General features: G+C 46.5%; 1 protein-coding gene across 2 annotated transcripts in view; it reads left to right on the top strand.

Annotated features, from left to right (window-relative positions):
• Window positions 1-3,710: 3,710 nt before the first annotated feature.
• The window catches only part of polrmt (polymerase (RNA) mitochondrial (DNA directed)), a 42,753-nt gene continuing 26,574 nt past the window's right edge, over window positions 3,711-19,889 (top strand). For both annotated transcript variants that reach the window (XM_056604665.1, XM_056604664.1), the window contains exons 1-9: window positions 3,711-3,897; window positions 4,308-4,403; window positions 4,562-5,427; window positions 7,286-7,416; window positions 10,585-10,774; window positions 15,470-15,619; window positions 17,904-18,071; window positions 18,956-19,126; window positions 19,370-19,609. In XM_056604665.1, coding sequence (XP_056460640.1) covers window positions 3,756-3,897; window positions 4,308-4,403; window positions 4,562-5,427; window positions 7,286-7,416; window positions 10,585-10,774; window positions 15,470-15,619; window positions 17,904-18,071; window positions 18,956-19,126; window positions 19,370-19,609 — 2,154 coding nt within the window. In that variant the 5' untranslated portion in view covers window positions 3,711-3,755. The remainder of the gene's footprint in view (window positions 3,898-4,307; window positions 4,404-4,561; window positions 5,428-7,285; window positions 7,417-10,584; window positions 10,775-15,469; window positions 15,620-17,903; window positions 18,072-18,955; window positions 19,127-19,369; window positions 19,610-19,889) is intronic.

Genomic DNA, 19,889 nt, shown 5'->3' with positions numbered 1-19,889 from the left:
ACTGTGTCCAACATTGTGGCATTGCGGTTAGATTATGTGAATGAGAATAATAAATATTGTAATATCCAATAATTCCTCACGACTGTTTTAAAAATCAAGGCCCTTAAAAAGATAACAATCTCGACTTCCAATAATATGCTTTGATAAATGGTGTGCGTTTTAAAAGATAAACAAAATTAACAAAATTAACAAACAAACAATTACAACTAAAGAAATTAATTGTTTGTATTTGAAAGGTTTTGTATATTAACTTTAAGAGTTTGTATAGTAATGTTATTACTGTTACTGTTAAATCACCCATGGATTTAGATGGGTCTAGATGGGTCTAGAATGGTTCTAGATGGGTCAGTATTGGTCTCACTGGCTATGGGTCCAGTTGACTCTTCCTGGGTCTCCCCGGGGCTCACTTGGTCTGGCTGGGTCTGAGTCAAGCTGGGTCCTGCTGAGTTTAGATCGACTATTTGGGTCTCGCTGGGACCTGCTGGCTCTAGCTCGGATTAGTTTTGTCTCGCTGGGTCTAGCTGTTCCTTGTTTGACCTGAGGTGTTTCATTCTCAAGAATCCCCAGAGTTGAGCACCGTTGGAGAATTCCTCCCTGCTGTCCAGGCACCCTTGGACGAGGTTCTCAAGTGAAGGAACCTAATCTCTCCCAGCAAGCTACCCAAGTAGCTCTGCAAGTGTATGAATAGAGATAATATCTCTGTAATGAGGCCTGTTTGGTACCATCAAAGTCTTCAAAAAGGGTCTGAAACCTGACCTCCCCCTTAGCACCGACAATCCCTCAGTAATAGCTCCCTATTATTAATTGTTTTTCCTGTCTGCTAACTCCCTGTTCCTCTCTATCTCTGCACATGTATCGTTGTCTCTGTCTCTCCCTCTCTATCTCCCTCTAGATCTCGGTCCCTCACTCACCCCCCCTCTTTCCTGTGGTGATATTTGATACAAAATTCAAAATAATATGTCAATAGTCTTTTTACATGCTGACATTCTGAAATTGACACAGTGACCCGCATCATAATACTAAATATTGCATGGTGACTCAGTTGGTCACTGTGCAACATTTTGTATGATGGTGATGCATTCCCTTTTCTCCTTTGTCCCAACTCTTTGTGGTGTTGTGGTTGCTGCGGTCGAATAAACCCACATCCAGAACTGGTTGGCTCCGACCAGCTCACAAAAACATTACCCTTGTTAAAATATGAATCTTCCGATATCCTGCTTGGCTGGCCATTGTCTATTGTAGAGGTATCGTGATAAGTGGTTATCAATCTGTTGCAGTGAGCCGTTTCTGAGACAGCTACTAATCCGTCCGCTATACATGTAGAGATCTGATAGATATTCAGATTGCTCGTTACACGGTAGCAGCAGACTGTAATCTCTGATGGTATGAGCGATAACTCAGCGGAAGTGGAAAATTATGGACTGAAATAGATAACAACACGTATTGGCGTGACTATGAGGATCACGCAGAACACAGGACGACAAACCGACCCACATATAGATATTGAGGTTAACTAATCTTCAGCCAAGTTTGACCACTGTTTGTTGGGCCTACCATTGTTCTTTATTGTGTGATAGTGTATTTTTATTAATTGCCATTGTCGTTTTGTAACTGAGTTACAGTTCAGCTGATAGAAGGAAAGATGTTTGTTTTTGATTGCTTCTCACTATCCACATAAAACTAATTTGGCAACATGCATTCTGAAGCAAATATGAAATAGAGAGTATAGGTACTTTCATAAAAATGACACAATCCCGATTTTCATTGTTATATTTGCACGAGCTGTGTTTGAAAAGCACTTCGTTTTTCCATGGAACACAGATCAGTCATTCCATCTAAGAGGTGTGGACACTTGTACCCCACACATGCATGCACCCACATACACTGACTCACACACACTCACTCACACGCACACGCACACACACACACACACACACACACACACACACACACACACACACTAATGCAACAACATGCTCGAAATGTGAACTATGTCGACCATTTCACAAAGAAACATCTCTGTCAAGTTTCCAGTGCCAGGTGAGGCGGTGTGCTTCCAAAACAGCCCTCTCTCTCTCCCTCCATCTGTTAAACAAACAGGCCTACCCCTACAAAGGTGTGCAAAGGAGTCGACATGATCAAAGTGTGTGAGAATGGCAGCCTTGTCCTGGCCCGGCCATTATCAGCCTCCCTGAATGCCTGTCTTCTCCTCTATTGTTGGCCCAGGCATTGACAGTCAGTCACCCGGCAATGACTGTCACACCAGCGCAAAGAGCCAACCGTCGACAGAGGCCGACCACATCAAACAGGGCCCGTCGAGGGGGCCCCTGCTTGTGAACCGTGGCAGCAAACACCTTCTGATCCTCACCTACTGCTAGGCAGCAGACACCTACCGCTGGCCGGAGGGCCACCACATCCTCTGAGAAAGGATGTAGCGCATGGACCTCATTTTCTTCTTCAACCCCCCCCCCCATCTCTCTCTCTCTCTCTCTCTCTCTCTCTCTCTCTCTCTCTCTCTCTCTCTCTCTCTCTCTCTCTCTCTCTCTCTCTCTCTCTCTCTCTCTCTCTCTCTCTCTCTCTCTCTCTCTCTCTCTCTCTCTCTCTCTCTCTCTCTCTCTCTCTCTCTCTCTCTCTCTCTCTCTCTCGGCCAATATCTCTCAAGCCGGGGTGCGCTTGTGTTAACCTCCAGCCCGGTGAGACACAAAGGACCGGCTAAAGTGTTTAAGAATGCTTTATGGATGCATGACAAGGGGGGACCTGACACCACCGGGGGTCAGGGGTAGGCATACAGGATGTGACTGAGATGAATTCTGTTTTGCTTTTAGATTCGGAGCTGAGTCACAGTTGATGTGATTTAAATTGCGCCGGATCGTTTGAACTTTCCAACGTGATGGACGGGCCAAAGAGAGGGAACACGTTTTGTGGGCCAGTGTACTACACTTCCTCGAAGCTAATTGTTTTTTTGTGTTTAGCACGGTGATAAGCATTATGCACCATGTTACAGATTGAAATGCAACACCCTATATATATATATATATATATATATATATATATATATATATATATATATATATATATATATATATATACATAATTTTTTTATTAGTTATTGACGACACAAATGCAAAAATCCTTCGAATTGACTGTGTCAATTGTAAACCACTAACCACAGTGTCGATTTTTTGTGATATGATGAGATATATCATTTATACATAATATAATTAAACGCTTTGCTTGAATAATTGAACTATTCTCTTTGAGGTCAATGTTTTCTGTTACCAATGAAACTATCTTGCTTATATTACATCGCCCCCTATTGGCCAATAATTATAAAAATTTACACTAACGATGGAAAATCCTTAACAAACATATCATAGCCTATTTGTCCTACTGTTCACTCAATTACCTATTACCTAATAATAAAGAAAATTACAAATGAAATAAAAAATACATATTTACATTATATTTATCTTTCTCCTAAAAAAAATAGCATAACACATCGTGCTATAACATTTTATATATATATGTATATATATATATATTTTTTTAATTTGTTCCTTTCCCCGATCCCATCATCGATCTTATTGGCTTATCTATGTTTTTCTTAACAACATTGCGTCAATCCGCTGGAAAATTGATTTATCTGTGATCCTTTAACCACTGCTGTTACCAATGCCATCACTTTTCGTGTTCAACTACTTTGGCCTTGGTCAAAATGGCAGCCTAGTGCTCACAACCTGCGCGGTTATGTCAACATGTCACTCATCAGAATTTGTGCCTTTTCCAAGTGTCTATACCGTCGTAGTTTATTCCAAAGATGCATTCCTCCGGTGACACATGTGGACTACTGTCGGTTATGTTTCGGCATACGGAACGGCCCAGTAAGGCACATATCAGGTGAGATACTTGTCCTAATGTCACAACGTTGGTGATCAACCATCAACAAACCATGTGTGTGACAGTCTGACTCCATTGTCATTGGTTCAGAATATAAATGTGCTATATAAAAATAATAAAATTGCCATTTTCTGAAGTTTGTTACCGCAGTCCAAATTAATTCAGACAAATGTCATCAACTTGCAGAGAACGGTAGAGGTGATGATGACCATTGTTCAATGCTATGCCATTCCATGGCTCTTTAACATGTATAATCAGTTGCAGGACACACGATATCCAGTCACGTTTTTATGTATGTTATTATAATAAGACTATATATACAGTTGACACCCGAGTATCTATTATCTTAAATGTTCTATCGTTTTTGTCAGTGTGCTCTTAACTTTGATCCTTTCTGTTCATCCTTCCAGAAACACACTGGTTACAACAAAGACATTTCTCCCCACTATTGCCGAGGAAAGATGAGACAACGACGCGTGTACTTAAACAGACTCAACTACTAGATGGTATTCTTCTTTTCATTCTCGATGTTGTATCTCTTTGAACCTTAATCCATCTGTATGCTTTTTTATCTCCCTTAACATTAAATTATGTTATTATTTCTGTTTAGTATTAGTATTGGGGAAGATAATTGATTTATTTCACACTCTGTTCTTTCTCATAGTGCTTGAGGCAAGGATCCAACAACTGCAGTCAGACGGTATCCTAGATATCCAACATGTCAACGTGCAAGTACTCAAAGCACCCAAATCAGGAAAAGGGTCTGGATCTGGAAAGAGCCCCAAAAGTACGTTGCGTGAGAAAGGGGACCTTGTTAAACCCAAACAGACTCTTACTAAAGGGGCCGCTAAATCACAGTCGTCCAAAACGCAGCCGAGCCGATGGCTGCAGAAACTAAGTCAGGAGAAGACCAACAAAATAAAGCGGGAACAGGTGCTTCAGAAGAAGAACGTCAAGGAGACGCCACCTACGGTCAAGGCGAAGCCCCACAAGGACGTCAAGGAGACGCCAACGACGAAGCCCCAAGCTGGTCTGATGACTCCGGGTCGATCGTACAAAACCGTCTCCTCACCCGCAGCCATGATATGGACTTCACCTTCGGTCGAGGGCAGCGAAGGGTCGTCGAAATGGGCCGATAAGATGAGATCGGCGGCAGCTTTGTCCGCTCACAAAGCATCCAAAAGGAAAAGCGCGCAGCAGGCTCCGGACGTACAGGCCCAGGGCCAGCCCAGTCCGGAGCTCCTAGCCCAGGCACAGGAGAACGCCGAGGTGGAGGAGCTGGAGAAGAGGCTGAGTCTGGTCAGCGACCTGACGTCCTCCGCCAGCACGGAGCGCCTGCTGGGGGACAGGGAGCCGGCCGTTTGCAGCGACGCCCAGTTCGGCATCCGCTCGTACCTGGAGGCGTGCGTGTTCTCCGGGGACCTGGAGCGGGCCAACCGCTTCCTGCTCAGCCAGCACCGGATCCTGAGCCGGCGCAAGCTGCTGGACGTCGGGATGTACAACACGGTGATGAGGATCTGGGCCAAGAAGGTGAGCGTGTACGCTCTTAGAATGATACTCATTTTAAATGTTCTGCCTGTATGTTTGTATATATATCCATTATGGCACCCGTTGCCCCCCCGATCGTCACTGGACAGAGGGATCCCCCACTCTGCGTTCCTTCTCAAGATTTCGTCCTTGCTAATTAAGGGGGGGGGTGTCATAAATGTATGGCCTGTTAAGCCCTTTGAGACTGTACCTGTGATTAAGGGCTATACAAATAAAATCGAATTGAATACAAAAGGCAAAAGTCAGCAAATACGACTTGCATACAAAAAGGAATTTTACGATCATGTTTTTATCATGTACTGTGGTAACCCGGTCCTTGTCGTTGCCGGGTTCCAGGTACAAACGACACGTTTGTGTGAGGGATAGGCCATTAAAGGCATTTATTTAACAGCCAACTTAATCAAACAAAGTATTCGCGGTCTCTAGGGCCTCCGTGGGCCTCTAGCCTCTCGCGGACACGAGCACTTCCTCCTTGCTCCCGTGCCGTGCTGCTGTCTGTCCTCGACCTCCTTTTAAGATGGCTCCTCTGCCACCGGCCAGGTGTCCACCAATCACCCTGATTGGGGAGGCGAAAGGGATGCTCTCGGTTTACGGGGCGGGATGCCACACTCCTCCACCCTTTGTCCAAGCCCCGGGTAGCCAGGGCCCCCGCCCAGGCAGGAACCTAATCGGAACAAGGCATCGGCTGCGTCGTCTCCGGCTGCGTCGTCTCCGGCCGCCTCGTCTCCCGCCGCTTCGTGTCCCACTGCGCCGGCGGCGGCTGCCTCTCCTGCAGCGGTGGCGACCGCACCTCTCCTGCCCCGGGACTCCAGCGCCGGGTCCCAAAGCCGACGGACAATCGGGCAGTCCCTCCCAATTAGGAGCGGAACCGGGATGTGGGGCACAATCCCCGCCCGTGCCGTGAACACCCCTTGTGGTATCCGTACGACCACATGGCAGGTCATATAGGACCGTATGTCCCCGTGCACGCAGGCCACCTCTGGCGGCGGCGGCGGCGACGTCTCTTGCGGCGGCGGCGTCTGTACCGGGGGGTCGTAGTGGGATCTTCATCCTGCCTGCATTCTCCACCATGTGTGGTAACCCGGTCCTTGTTGTTGCCGGGTTCCAGGTACAAACGACACGTTTGTGTTAGGGATAGGCCATTAAAGGCATTTATTTAACAGTCAACTTAATCAAACAAAGTATTCACGGTCTCTAGGGCCTCCGTGGGCCTCTGGCCTCTAGCCTCTCGCGGACACTAGCACTTCCTCCTTGCTCCCGTGCCGTGCTGCTGTCTGTCCTCGACCTCCTTTTAAGATGGCTCCTCTGCCACCGGCCAGGTGTCCACCAATCACCCTGATTGGGGAGGCGAAAGGGATGCTCTCGGTCGCCGTCTGGTGGGCGACGGCGGTACACGCCGTCCACGACCAACGGGGCGGGATGCCACAGTACATTGAATGGCAGCTCAACGTAACATAGATAGTACATGCTGATGGATATTAGGTTTAGTTTAGATCACAGTTTATTCTAGAAGGTGTTGCTACTGAGGCAGAATTTGACGTTAGCCATATACTTTAGCTTTTCCGCTTTGGCCTCTCCTAGTATGATGTCTTCCTGCTATAAGGGCTAACAAGAGAATACCTTTTGTTCACTCTACTGATGAGTTCAGCAACATGTAGTGAGAAAGCCCGATCAAATATTTACATTCAAATCTGACTTTCTTTCCGCAAGCAACGTATAACACCAAGTCAAGAACAAAAGTGTGATTAGATCAGGTGCAATGAGAATCCTGCCACTAAACGTATGTTTACATGTTGACTCTATTGCTCATCATGTATGCCTTGCGTCTCTTACTACACAGGGCACACTGAACCAAATTGGGCGGATCTTCATCCTGGTGGAAGAGGCGGGGTTAAAGCCTAACCTGGGGTCCTACTGCGCAGCTCTGGAGTGTATGGGGCGCTCCGAGAGCTGCCCCCGCGTGGTGAGCAGGTAGGTCCAACCACAGACAGTAACACCACCGAGCTCACTGTAGAGACGGCCATCTGAAGGCCTGGCCGTGCCGTTGAAGTCACCCTAAACCTAGGTCGACTTCTGTGCTACTGCCACGACTACACCGTAGGAGCAAATATATTTGAATCAGTGTCCCTGTTTGGTCGATGCGAAAGGGTTAAACTGTTGGATTCCCGCTCGCAGGTGCAGTGGCCGCCAGGATTTCATCTCTAATTGATTGACTGGTATTTTACTTAGGGCTGGGCGATTAATCTAATTTCGATTTTAGCGTCAAACGATCACAAAATAATAATGATAATCGAGTTTTCGATTATTGTTATTTATTTTTTATTAATGTTTAATAGAAAGTTCAGAACAGCTGGATACATATCTGTACATTATTTTAGAGTTGAAAATTTTCTTTTGGACAATTTAGTGTATTTTCTTAAGGCGAAATTTCAGAGTTCTCAGTTACAAAGTGTTTTAGAGAGAGGCATGCTGAATAAATACATCATGTTTTCTAACTCAAAAATAATCGTTTGAATAATCGTGATTTCAATATTGACCAAAATAATCATGATCATGATTTCTTTCCATAATCGAGCAGCCCTAATTTGACTATCAAGACCTCATTAGCCCGGCTGGCATATTGTGAGGTCTCCGAATGTCAGGTGTTACTGGGATAACAGAAGATGCATGTGGACATACAGGTCAGACCCAATGCAATGCAAACTCTGTTTTGTCAAATTCTGATCAAACGTCCATGTGAGGTTTTTAGAGGGGTGTGTTGGTCACTTTGAGGTCATTCTTTGTTATCTGGGTTCCCTCCTTGCTCATTCCTGTCCATGAGAATGTCCCCCTATGCTGTGTGGCAGCACGGTGGTCATTAGGGGTGGCAGACACTCGCTACAGTCCATAGATCTCTGTAATCCGATGCTGATGACATTGTTTCACTGCACTGGTGCTTCCTTGCTCAATATCCAGCCCAGCGAGCCATCTCCCCTCCGGCTCATGGTCTCTCCTGTCCTCTGAAAACCTTCCTGCCTGTCCTTCTGTCTTCCAGTCTGTCTGTTAGTCTGTCATTTGACGTCGTCGACGAGTTTGTTCAGCTGCTATGGTGCCAGAACAAACATGCCTCTCTTAGCCTGCTTCCTGCTCACTGTTGCAATAATTTAATTTCCACTTGCAATGATTATATTACATATTTTGCCTGTTAATTTGTCAGTCGTGCTGTTTCCCCTTCAATTGCATACACTTTATAGGCAGCATCCGTCTCTCTCTCACTTGCTATTGCCCTCTCTCCCTCTCTCCCTTTCTCTGTCTGTCTTTCTCTTGCTCTCTCCTTCTCTTGATGTCTTTTCGTCAAGGTCTTTCGAAGTCCTCTATCCAATGTTGAAGCTAAGCACATTTTGCTTGTATCTGTCGAGCTATCTGCCCCTTTTTGTTTCACAAGACCTCACTGCCGTTCCACGCAGTTTAATCCCTTCTTTGTTGCCCTCTCTTTCTCAGCCTCTAGAGTTTAACCGCACTGCATAGAGGTTACTTCATAATGATGTTTTTAAGCTCAGTTTAGAAATTCTTTGAAGAATGAACTTGAACCCACTTGAAAAGTTTAGCACCATTTTAACAAAATGCTCAGCATGATATCCATGGAAACTAAAACTACAAATTGCAGCACAATTATACTTGTTTGTTGTTTATTTCGCTTTCAGTAGAAAAGCTGCTACTTTATTATTGTATGTCTTGAGGAAGCGTAGTAGAGGCCAGAGTAGAGTCCCAGATATCTATTTTGTTATGTTTGTGCAGTTCTGAAGATTTCCTCCAGAGGTCAGTACCTCCATAGGGCTTCACTGTATTCAGGTGTGGCATTGACTTTAGAGCGGGCAGATCAGCTCAATTATATCGGTTTGGATACTAAACGGCTCAGAGAATGGTGTGACTTTACAAGACATCTGTGAGTAAAATAATAATAATTTCATTTTTTTTAACTTTCTTGTCTTTGTCCAATTCCTGTTTTAATGCGCACAGTGCTGTCTTCTGTTTTACTTGTTTTATTGTTTGAACGTAAATCGTATAATCAAACCAGAGAATGGTTCATGTGCTTCACAATTTCATTAAGAATGTATGGTAAAAAGATTGTACAGATGATTGTATTATAACGTAATTTAATCGTGTGGCAGATAAATACAAAACAATGATGATAGTATCAAAGGATGGCTACTTCCCAGATGCTAAACCGCAGTTCATATGCAAGAATCTACATTACGTTTTCAAAATTATACCCAGCCCCTCTCATATGCATTTCAGCAACTGGTGGTTGATTTGGGGATATCTACGAACCGCGGTCTGGCCCGTGAATGCCGGCTCTCTCCTTGAATAAACATTACCTAGCGCTGTAGTCGGGGGGGCCAGCTGTCTCTGTGCACAGCCTCATACCTGGCGGTTTGTCCATGCAAATACACACACATCGTCATTCCACTCCCATCTATCAGGCCATGCAACCATCCACAATGATGCATGACTGAAGTGCCTGCCGAAAGTCAAACATTGGGCGCGTGATTTGATGATTTGATACTCCGAGTCTTAGATCAGTGCGACGGGTTGGAAAGGTTATGCGCTGAGATCAGAGTCTACATAATAATTACATTGTGAGCTCCAATTAATATGAGAAACATGCACCCCATGATCGTACTGGTGTTGATATGCTCTCCATAGCTCAGGGCTCCTTCACCTTGAGTTCACAGAAGATGGCTGGAGACTTCTAACTTAAATTGTACTGTTGTTCTGATTTTGTAGCTTTGGGCTTTGCGAGCCACGCCCCTCTCTGTTCCTGCATGCTTTGTCTTCCTGTTGTGGGCTGTGTTGACTGTTCTCGGCATTCTTTTGTGTTTATTATTAGTCTGTATTTGTTGAGGTCGCAAAAAAATACCAAAGATTAGGGCTGTGGGTCCAAAAAGGTCGGGAAACCCTGCTCTTATGATTTGTTTGATTTCTATAATCAAACATAGAATGGTTCATGTGCTTCACAATTTCATTAAGAATGCATGGTAAAAAGATGAACAGAGGATTGCATTATGGATTAAAACATCATTGCCGGATGACAAAAAAACGTTCCATTTGTCCTTCTCTTAACGTGTTCCCCGTCTTGTTCCCCGCGTTCGGCCCCAGATGCCTGAACCACCTGGAGGAAGAGGGCCTCTCCCTGGACAACCTCTTCGGCCAGTTCGTGTTTCGGCAGGACGAGCGTGACATGGTCCTGAAGGCGGTGTGCTCGGTGAAGCCCGAGTACCGGCCCGTCTCCGACTACCTGACGCCGGACGACCGCCACCCGTCCCTGGTGCAGGACCTCTACCTCCAGGTACCCTCTCCTCTGTCTCTCAGCCGTTAACACGGGGGGGTAAGGCAAACGAATACCTCCAGGTACAGTCTCCTCGGCTGTATCTAAGCCGATATCACAGGGGATAAAGCAAGCAAATGCCTCCAGGTACCCTCTTCTCTGGGTGCCTCTCAGCAGCTAACAGAAGGGGGTCAAACAAACTAGCACCTCCAGGTACACTCCTCTGCTGTTTCTCAGCTGCTAACCCAGGGGGTAAAACAAACGAGGCCATTCCTGCATTGTGTGACTGCAGTTTCTAATAAATAATCAAACGCTGAGAACTGATCAGGATCACCACAATGCTGCAGGCAGGGGTATACTTTACCCCTTCAAACCACGACAGCAAGGGGGGAGATAACTCTAGAGGAAATGGGAACACTTACACCATCCGTTGCACATTGTGCACATGTGCATACACAAGGAGGCGTGTTACTTTTGGGCACCTTTATTCATTAGTCCCCAGCACGGCTTTCTTAAGTGATAACGAGTCTATAAATAGAGTTGGTTGAGTAGTTGTGAGGCCGCGCAGGGGGTGTGTCCGTGGATCGTCTGAAACACCAGAGTGCGAGGAAACGACTGGTCGTTCACCGGCACGACTATGAGCGATCTGATTGTCACTCTTTCACAGACAGGTAGACAACCGCCTATTTATAGATCAGGCCATCAGTCCTATCCTCTTCCCCCCCCCCCCCCCCCCCCCCCACTCCCTTCACATCCACTTCTCTTTCCTTCTCTTTCCTCATCTTTGCCTCTCGGTTTCTCCCTCGTCTCCGCTCCTCTCCTCACCCCTCTCCTCCCTTTCTCCTCTCCCCTCTCCCATCTCTCCCTCTCCTCCAGTTCTCCTCTGCTGTCCTTTCTCGCCTTTTCCTCTCATTTCTTCACCTCTCCCCTTGCCTCCCCTCCCCTCTTCTCTCCTCTCCTCTCTTCACCTCTCCCCTCGTCTCCTCTCCTTTCTCGTCTTTCCCCCTCCTCTCCTCACCCATCCCCTTTCCTCGTCTCCTCTCTTCACCTCTCCCCTTGTCTCCTCTCCTTTCTCGTCTTTTGCTCTCCTCTCTTCACCTCTGTCCCCCGTTTCCTTTACTTTTTCCTCTCTTCTTGTGTCACAGGCTCACAACACTCTATTTATTCACACTTCTGTGTCCAATTCTCTGCTGTCCATTTTCTTATTTGTCACACGATGTTCTAAAGTCTTTCATTCTGTGCACTTTTGTTGTTTGTTTTGTTGCTTAGCTAGCACCATGTTCAGTTTGTTTATTCTGTGATGTTTTTGTCAACCTAGCATATTTGTGTGTGTGTGTGTGTGTGTGTGTGTGTGTGTGTGTGTGTGTGTGTGTGTGTGTGTGTGTGTGTGTGTGTGTGTGTGTGTGTGTGTGTGTGTGTGTGTGTGTGTGTGTGTGTGTGTGTGTGTGTGTGTGTGTGTGTCGACTGTGAGGCAGCTGATGAGGCTTTGTGTCGTCGACTGGATGTGTGGTGATCTGACTGCTGGTTCACTGACTGATCACTTCATTGATGGACTGTTTTGCTGTCTTTTTCTAGGGTAGCTTTGTAGTATGACTGATATAGGGTCGTCCACGTGACCAGTGTTGTGGATGACTGATTGATCACTTCATTGATGGACTGTATGGCTGTCTTTTTTAAGGTAGCTTTGTAGAATGACTGATATAGTGTTGTCCACGTGACCGGTCTAGCTGATGACTGATCACTTCGTTGATGGACTGTATTGCTGTCATTTTTTAGGGGGTAGCTTTGTAGAATGACTGATATAGTGTTGTCCACGTGACCAGTCTGTTGGAGGATGGAGAAGCAGACCGGCTGGCAGTAACTCTCCTGAGGATGTTCAATCACTGTGAGCAGCAGCCCCGCTGCCTAATTACTATATTGTTCGCGTGTGTAAGTGGGAGTTTTGATGAAGTTGTAGCCGGTCTGAAATGCACTTTGATATATTTTTCCGCTCGTCAACTGAGATCTTTGTGGTATTCTCCCTCTCTCAATAATTTCTTCATACGTCTGCTTTCGCCTGTTGCATAGTATTTTTGCCACATAGAAAAGTCTGTGTGTTTTGGGGTGTATATATATATATTAGTACTGTCAGTTAAACGCGTTATTAACGGCGTTAATGCAAACCAATTTTAACGGCGTTAATTTTTTAACGCAATTCTTTTTTTCTTTTTTTTTCTTTGGCTCAAAATAAAGAAGCAGTAGCCTGACTGCTATGTTCAAGGCAGTATCTTTGTATGTTCATCGTTTAATTGCACTATAGGCTTTTTTTGCTATCGTCCTGTTTTGGTCAGTATATGCCAATTTTGTTATCAATAAAAAAACATTTGCACAAGGCACTTCTCCATGTTGATAAGAGCATTAAAATGAGAAAAATTAATGGGACAAAGAAATCAAGGGATATTTAGCATAGAAAAAAGAATTGCGAGTTAATTGTGGCATTAATGCGATTAATCGCGATTAAATATTTGAATCGCTTGACAGCACTAATATATATATATATATATATATATATATATATATATATATCCATAACAAGACTGGCATTTTCCTTTCCAAATCAAGTGTTTTTCCTTCAGAGAGAATGATTTAATGAAATTTACTGGAATGAAGATACACATACCCCCCCCTAACCCCCCCCCCCATCCCCTCACCCCTCCTTCTCGACCTACAGCCCCTACTGGCCAACCAATGCGCTCCGCCCATGCTTCCGCCAAGGCCATCCTCTTGGATCGGTGCCATCATGGCAGGCGACTTATCTCCACCACAACACCACTACGCTTTGCTTGCCTCTCGTTTGCACCCAGGCTGCTGTTCAGCCTGATACACAGCCTTCCTCCTCCGCCTCCTCCTCCTCGTCCATCTCCTTCTGACACTGTTGTGAGGCAATTAAAGTGTCCACTGCTGTATCTCATCCAGCCTCCGGTCCCATCTCCCCTCTCCCCTCTCCCCTATCCTGGCCCGTACGTCCATAACTTTCTGACGTCCTTGGCCGTTTGCTCAAATTTGGCAGGGCCGCCTTACTTCCATTAACAAACGTTGAGGGGATAAGCACAGCTTTTACACACACCCACTCACACACACGCACACACCCCTCTTCGTGTGTCCATATGTGTGTCGGCATGTGGTGCGCGTGCGTGTGTGTGTGCGCACAAGCATGTACATTAACCCATACGAGCGCTGGCGTTTTTAATTACTGAGCCATCCAGCCCCGGGTGATTTGGTCGCCTCAAGTCGTTTGGTCTTAATTAGGTTCGGAGAGATGGGTTGGAAGGGCATTTTCATATCTGCTGGGCTGGTTATTGAGGCCAGGCATTTGTCAACATAGGCTTCTTCCATATGCCCCCCCCCCCGCTGTCTACATGTGATTACGGTACACAAATTATTAATGTGGCCCAGCGTGGCGGCAGGAGCGGGGGTTGTTAGAGTAGGAGCGCCAGCGGATCTATCAGGAACACACGTAGGAGCAGTCAAGAGTCAAAAGGTTGATCTGCATTCATGGTCAATTTGTGTTGTTAAGACGGACGCGTTATTTGGAAGATTACAAAATGTTCAATTCAATTTTTTCAGTGAATTTCTTTTTTATGTATTTTTTTTTTTTTTTTTTTTTGGCAGATTTCTGCATTGCTGTGAATGTATTATATTTTTTCATTGCACGAGGTGTTCAGTTCTTCACCAAATTTTTAAAATCCACCAACCATAATTTACATGATGTCATATTATTTCTAGTTGTACTGTCAGATTGCTCTCCGTTTCAAGGGCTAACTGTACTTAACCCAAACACAGACCTGTATATAATCGGCCATCCGAAAATAATCAGCAAACCAGAAATGTAATTGGTTTATATGATTACATTATCACATACGTTGAGTGGATTTGTGCAATCTAAAATAATCTCGAGTTGAGTGATATATTAAAGATTAACTACTGGTTGATAAGAATATCGTCTGCCAGCTTGTAATTGGAGGAGCATGTCGACACAGGCAGAATCATGAAGCATTAGATGGCATAGGGCAGCAGGGGGCCGTATATTGAGAGAGAGAGAGAGAGAGAGAGAGGGAGAGGGAGGGAGAGAGAGACTCTCACACACCACTTGTTGGATGCAGGCAGTCACTGCTAGCATTGCAGGACGCTGATGAGTTAAACTGATTGCTCATGCACTCGTTCACTCACCTAGTCAAATGATAACCATTAAAAGAAATGTGTTTGGTGCAGTCTTTATCTTTCCAATTGCTGATTCTTGACAGTAGTGGCATAGAAAGGCCAAGCCCAGCCTACACAAAGCATAACATCAAGCTTGTTTTTTATCTCCTTTTTGCTAGGTTGTAGATTCATTTCAGAGAGATGGGGGCTGCAGTGTTGAAATGCATGAACTAGATGGTCATTAGATTTGTTCTGACCATTTTACATTTGTTCAACTTGTTTACACGTTACACTTTTATCCAAAGCAACTTACAATAAATATATTTTCAGAAGAAACCAAAGCAATATATCTCTGTCGGTACAGTAAGGATGTTCATAGAAACAAACAAACACTAGGTTGACCCATTCCCAGTATACAACAAAGATAGCTTGGATAAGATGCTTATCCTAGTATTATTTTTAAGTGCCAGCATGTACACCTTGTTCAATCAGTTAAACTCAATCCCCTACCCATACTGTTGCGTTGTGTGTCTCCAGAGAGAGGGCCACCACTACCCCAAGCTGGACTTCACCCGGGAGGAGCTGCAGGAGCGCTTCGGCCAGCAGCTGGAGGTGGAGCAGGGCTGCACCGTCACCATCGACTCCGTGGAGACCGTCAGGCCCATCACAGAGCACATAGCCAATATGGTAGGATAACACTACTACTACTATTAGTACTACTACCAATACTGCTAGTACAGGCCAATCCCAGAGTACTATGCAAAGATGGTAGGACTATACTAATACTACCGCTATACTACTACCACTACCACATTTACACACTACTAGCATTTACATACTAATACATTGACTACAGTAAGTTGCACGTGGGTAAGTGACTTACCCATGTGCACCCGTGGAAAAATAGTTTATTTTTGGTACCCATCTATGAAAGTGTTTCTACCGAGGGGAAGGCCTGTCTGTGTCTCTGATCAGATGGGGGTTCAGGGGAAGTAACGCCAGCGGGGAACCCCTACTGAACCCTGCTGAACCCCCGCGGCCACCTAATGATAGAAGATCTATAATTAGCATTTCCTTGTTTATGCCGACGTGTAATGAAGACGGCACGCAGCACCATGATGGTGATCGTGAGGTTGATACTTTCTATGTTTAATCTCTTCTCATGTTGAATTTTGGAAATTCCAATGAATGGGTTCTATTTGCTATTATAGCATTAAGTCATAACTTTTAATCAAGCACCAGCATGCTTTTGAATCATTATTAAACTTAATTAAGATACATAGGTATATAATTATAATTATAACTACAAAGTAAGCCCATGCCATTCACAATCTTTTCCTCTTGAGACATTTGCCCCCTTTGACGTCGTGTGACCAGCGTCAGGCAACACCGGTTCTGTCGGAGGCAAATTATAAATAAGACAATCAGCGTGTAGCATCACTTCTGCGGGTGTTGTTCTGCAAGCCTCAGCAGTTTTCCCACATTGGCCGGGGGCTACTGATCCTTCCCATTGAAGAAGGAGTATCTGTTATATTATGCAGCGGGGGCCATGAGTGGCAAGAACACTATATTCCCAAAGCGTCTTCGCCTCGCCAGCTCTGGCATTTGCGTTCCCAGCCAGGGCCTCCCTGCTCGGGGAAGATAGGCCACGCCGGAGGTGGGGAGGGTGGATGAGGGGTCCGGTAGGGAGGGAGGGAGGGAGGGAGTGGTAGAGGGGGGGGGGGGGTCACGAAGCATCGAAAGCCGAGCCAAAGCAGCATGATACTGTATAGTTGTGCTGCAGGCGCGGGGATGCTGAGTCAACTCTCTGCCACCCCACCCTTGGCTGGGCCTGTGCTCGCGCTCAGACCCACCGGGGGTCCGGCAGGTGTGATGCAAGCCCCCCACACAGTGTGTGATGCATTCTCCCCCCCTTCATACACGCGCACACGCACACACACACATACCATCACGCAGACGTACACACACGCACGCATGCAGACACGCACACATGCAGACAGACACACAATAAAGCATGCACGCACACAGACTGCATGCTGTCCCACAGCTCTCCACATCTTTCTTTCTGATGGTCTAGAAAGGAAGTTCTGTCTCCTCTTGTCTACGTGTGGTGAGTCTCTGATCATTCCACTGTTCCCGTCTCCAGCAGGCAGGACCAAGCCAGCCTAACCAGCTCGTTAAATGCCCAGTCACACATGCCTCCCTCATCTCTCTCTCTCCCTCACTCACTCACTCACTCACTCACTCACTCACTCACTCACTCACTCACTCACTCACTCACTCACTAACTCGATCACACTCGTCGTGTTTTACTGATGTGTCTTCACTGCGAGCGAGCTCAACCCTGGCTTCTCGCAGTTAAACAACCCTTCTGATTCTGATGAAATAGGACTCCAGGAGAGGGACTTTGATAATTGTTTTTCCATCTCCTCGTTTGTGCTTTGGGTAATTGTTTAGCATCTGTCCTGGCGGTTTGGAGACAAAGGGGGTCCACTTGTATACATTCCCATCGAGCTCTGTGTAGAGAACAATTCAATTACTCACCTGAGGCGACAGACCCAACGCTGTGTGTTTGTTAGGTCTTTAGGCTGTTTCTACTCTCACAAGTAAGACTTTAGAATACTTTCTTATGTCTGAAGGCAGACAAGCTCGAGTCCGGGTGAAAAGGGCGTTTCACTTTCTTTTTCTTCATATTTATTTCATGTCGCTGGAAGCGGAAATCTGTAAGCGTGTAATGGGCATACAACAAACTCTGCCAGCAGCAGTAAACTGTAAAAAGGGGTCTTTTAAGGCTTCCAATCAACATCGGGACAAGTGGCCACTGTAGAAATGCACTTAAAAATATTACTTTTTTTTATTTTTATAATGAAAAGGGCGACTCTGTATGTATAACATAGCAGGTTTGCTGGCTCCGAGATGATCCAGTGTACATTAGGCACAGGGATGATTGACATGTGTCTCGCCCTATCAGAGGACGCTCCTGGACGAGCTGCGGTCCCAGTGGAGGAAGACCCTCCTCGCGGCGCTGAAGGAGAGGAAGATGATCCTGGCCAGCACCAAGAGCCGAGACTACAAGCTCAACCTCTACCCCTACCTCTGCCTTCTGGACGACAAGGAATACGTGGACATTATGATACAGGTAGCGTGACCCACAGACATGATCCACATCATCAGACCTGATCCACATCATGACCGAGACCTGGCCCAGACCTGATCCACATCATGACCAAGACCTGACCCAGACCTGATCCACATCATGACCAAGACCTGACCCAGACCTGATCCACATCATGACCAAGACCTGACCCAGACCTGATCCACATCATGACCAAGACCTGACCCAGACCCGATCCACATCATGACCAAGACCTGACCCAGACCCGATCCACATCATGACCAAGACCTGACCCAGACCCGATCCACATCATGACCAAGACCTGACCCAGACCCGATCCACATCATGACCAAGACCTGACCCAGACCCGATCCACATCATGACCAAGGCCTGACCCAGACCTGATCCACATCATGACCAAGACCTGACCCAGACCCTATCCACATCACGAACCAAGACCTGACCCAGACCTGATCCACATCATGACCAAGACCTGACCCAGACCTGATCCACATCATGACCAAGACCTGACCCAGACCTGATCCACATCATGACCAAGACCTGACCCAGACCCGATCCACATCATGACCAAGACCTGACCCAGACCTGATCCACATCATGACCAAGACCTGACCCAGACCCGATCCACATCATGACCAAGACCTGACCCACATCATGACCAAGACCTGACCCAGACCCGATCCACATCATGACTTAGACTTGGTCCACATCAAGTTGGAATCCCTCAGGCAAATAACTTCATTAAATAACCTTATACCATAACTCGGGACTACCTTTTAGCAGTATGGTATCCCCATTCAATAAGTCGATCACTAAATAAAAACAAATCTAAAATGTATTGAGCTCTTCGTAAACGCCGGACTGAGGAGAGCGCTGTGGTCCTGCAGAGTGTATCCAACCTGCCCCTGAGCGGAGAGTCCCTGAAGGTCTTGGCCCGGGACCTGGGCAACAGGGTCTACACCAAGTGCTCCATCCGCCAGAAGGGACAGGACCTGATGGTGGAGAAGCTGGGCTCCGTCTACAGCGGCTACACCGACCTGCTGGCCAAAGACACCGAGGTAGAGGACGGGCATCCGGTTCCACACATAAGGCACGCACGGGCGGCGGTTGGCTGGTAACCGGAAGGTTGCTAGTTCGATCCCCGACTCCGACACCCCGAGTGTCGAGGTGTCCCTGAGCAAGACACCTCACCCCAACTGCTCCTGACGAGCTGTGCTGTCGCCTCGCATTGGTTGACACCGCCGTCGGTGTGTGAATGTGTGTATTCATTGAAATGGGTGTGTCCCGTGGTCTGTGTCCAGGACTGCTTGGCCCTCCCCAGGGAGCAGTGGCTGAAGCTGGAGGCGGCGAACCCGTCGGGCCCCACCCTGCAGGGGGAGGAGCTCCAGTGGCCCTACATCGTCAGCGTGGAGCTGGGCACCTACATGGTGGACCTGATGGTGAAGAACCTCAAGATCAACAGCGACATCCTGAACCCGGCCTACGAGAGGAAGCTCATCCCCATCCTCTACCACATGTACACCTTCCGCAGTACCCGACAGGTGATCCCCTCCACGCGTCCACAAATACCTTGACGACAACCGACTAGTCATGAGGACTGGTGGTACACATGATGATTAGGGACATGATGAATAGGTCCATGATGAATAGGTCCATGATGAATTGGTCCATGACGAATTGGTACATGCGTACTGTATTTGTCGTCATGGTGAAATAGGATGGTGTCTTTAAAATAGATTGAGGTAGTCACTTGAAAATGGGTTGAGGTGGTCGCTTTAAAATAGGTTCAGGTCGACGCCCTAATGAATCATGGGTTTGACT

This window comes from Gadus chalcogrammus, chromosome 12, assembly GCF_026213295.1.
Source record: "Gadus chalcogrammus isolate NIFS_2021 chromosome 12, NIFS_Gcha_1.0, whole genome shotgun sequence".
Lineage (NCBI taxonomy): Eukaryota > Metazoa > Chordata > Actinopteri > Gadiformes > Gadidae > Gadus > Gadus chalcogrammus.
The sequence above is the reverse complement of the archived record's forward strand: the minus strand, read 5'-3'. Positions and strand labels throughout refer to the sequence as shown.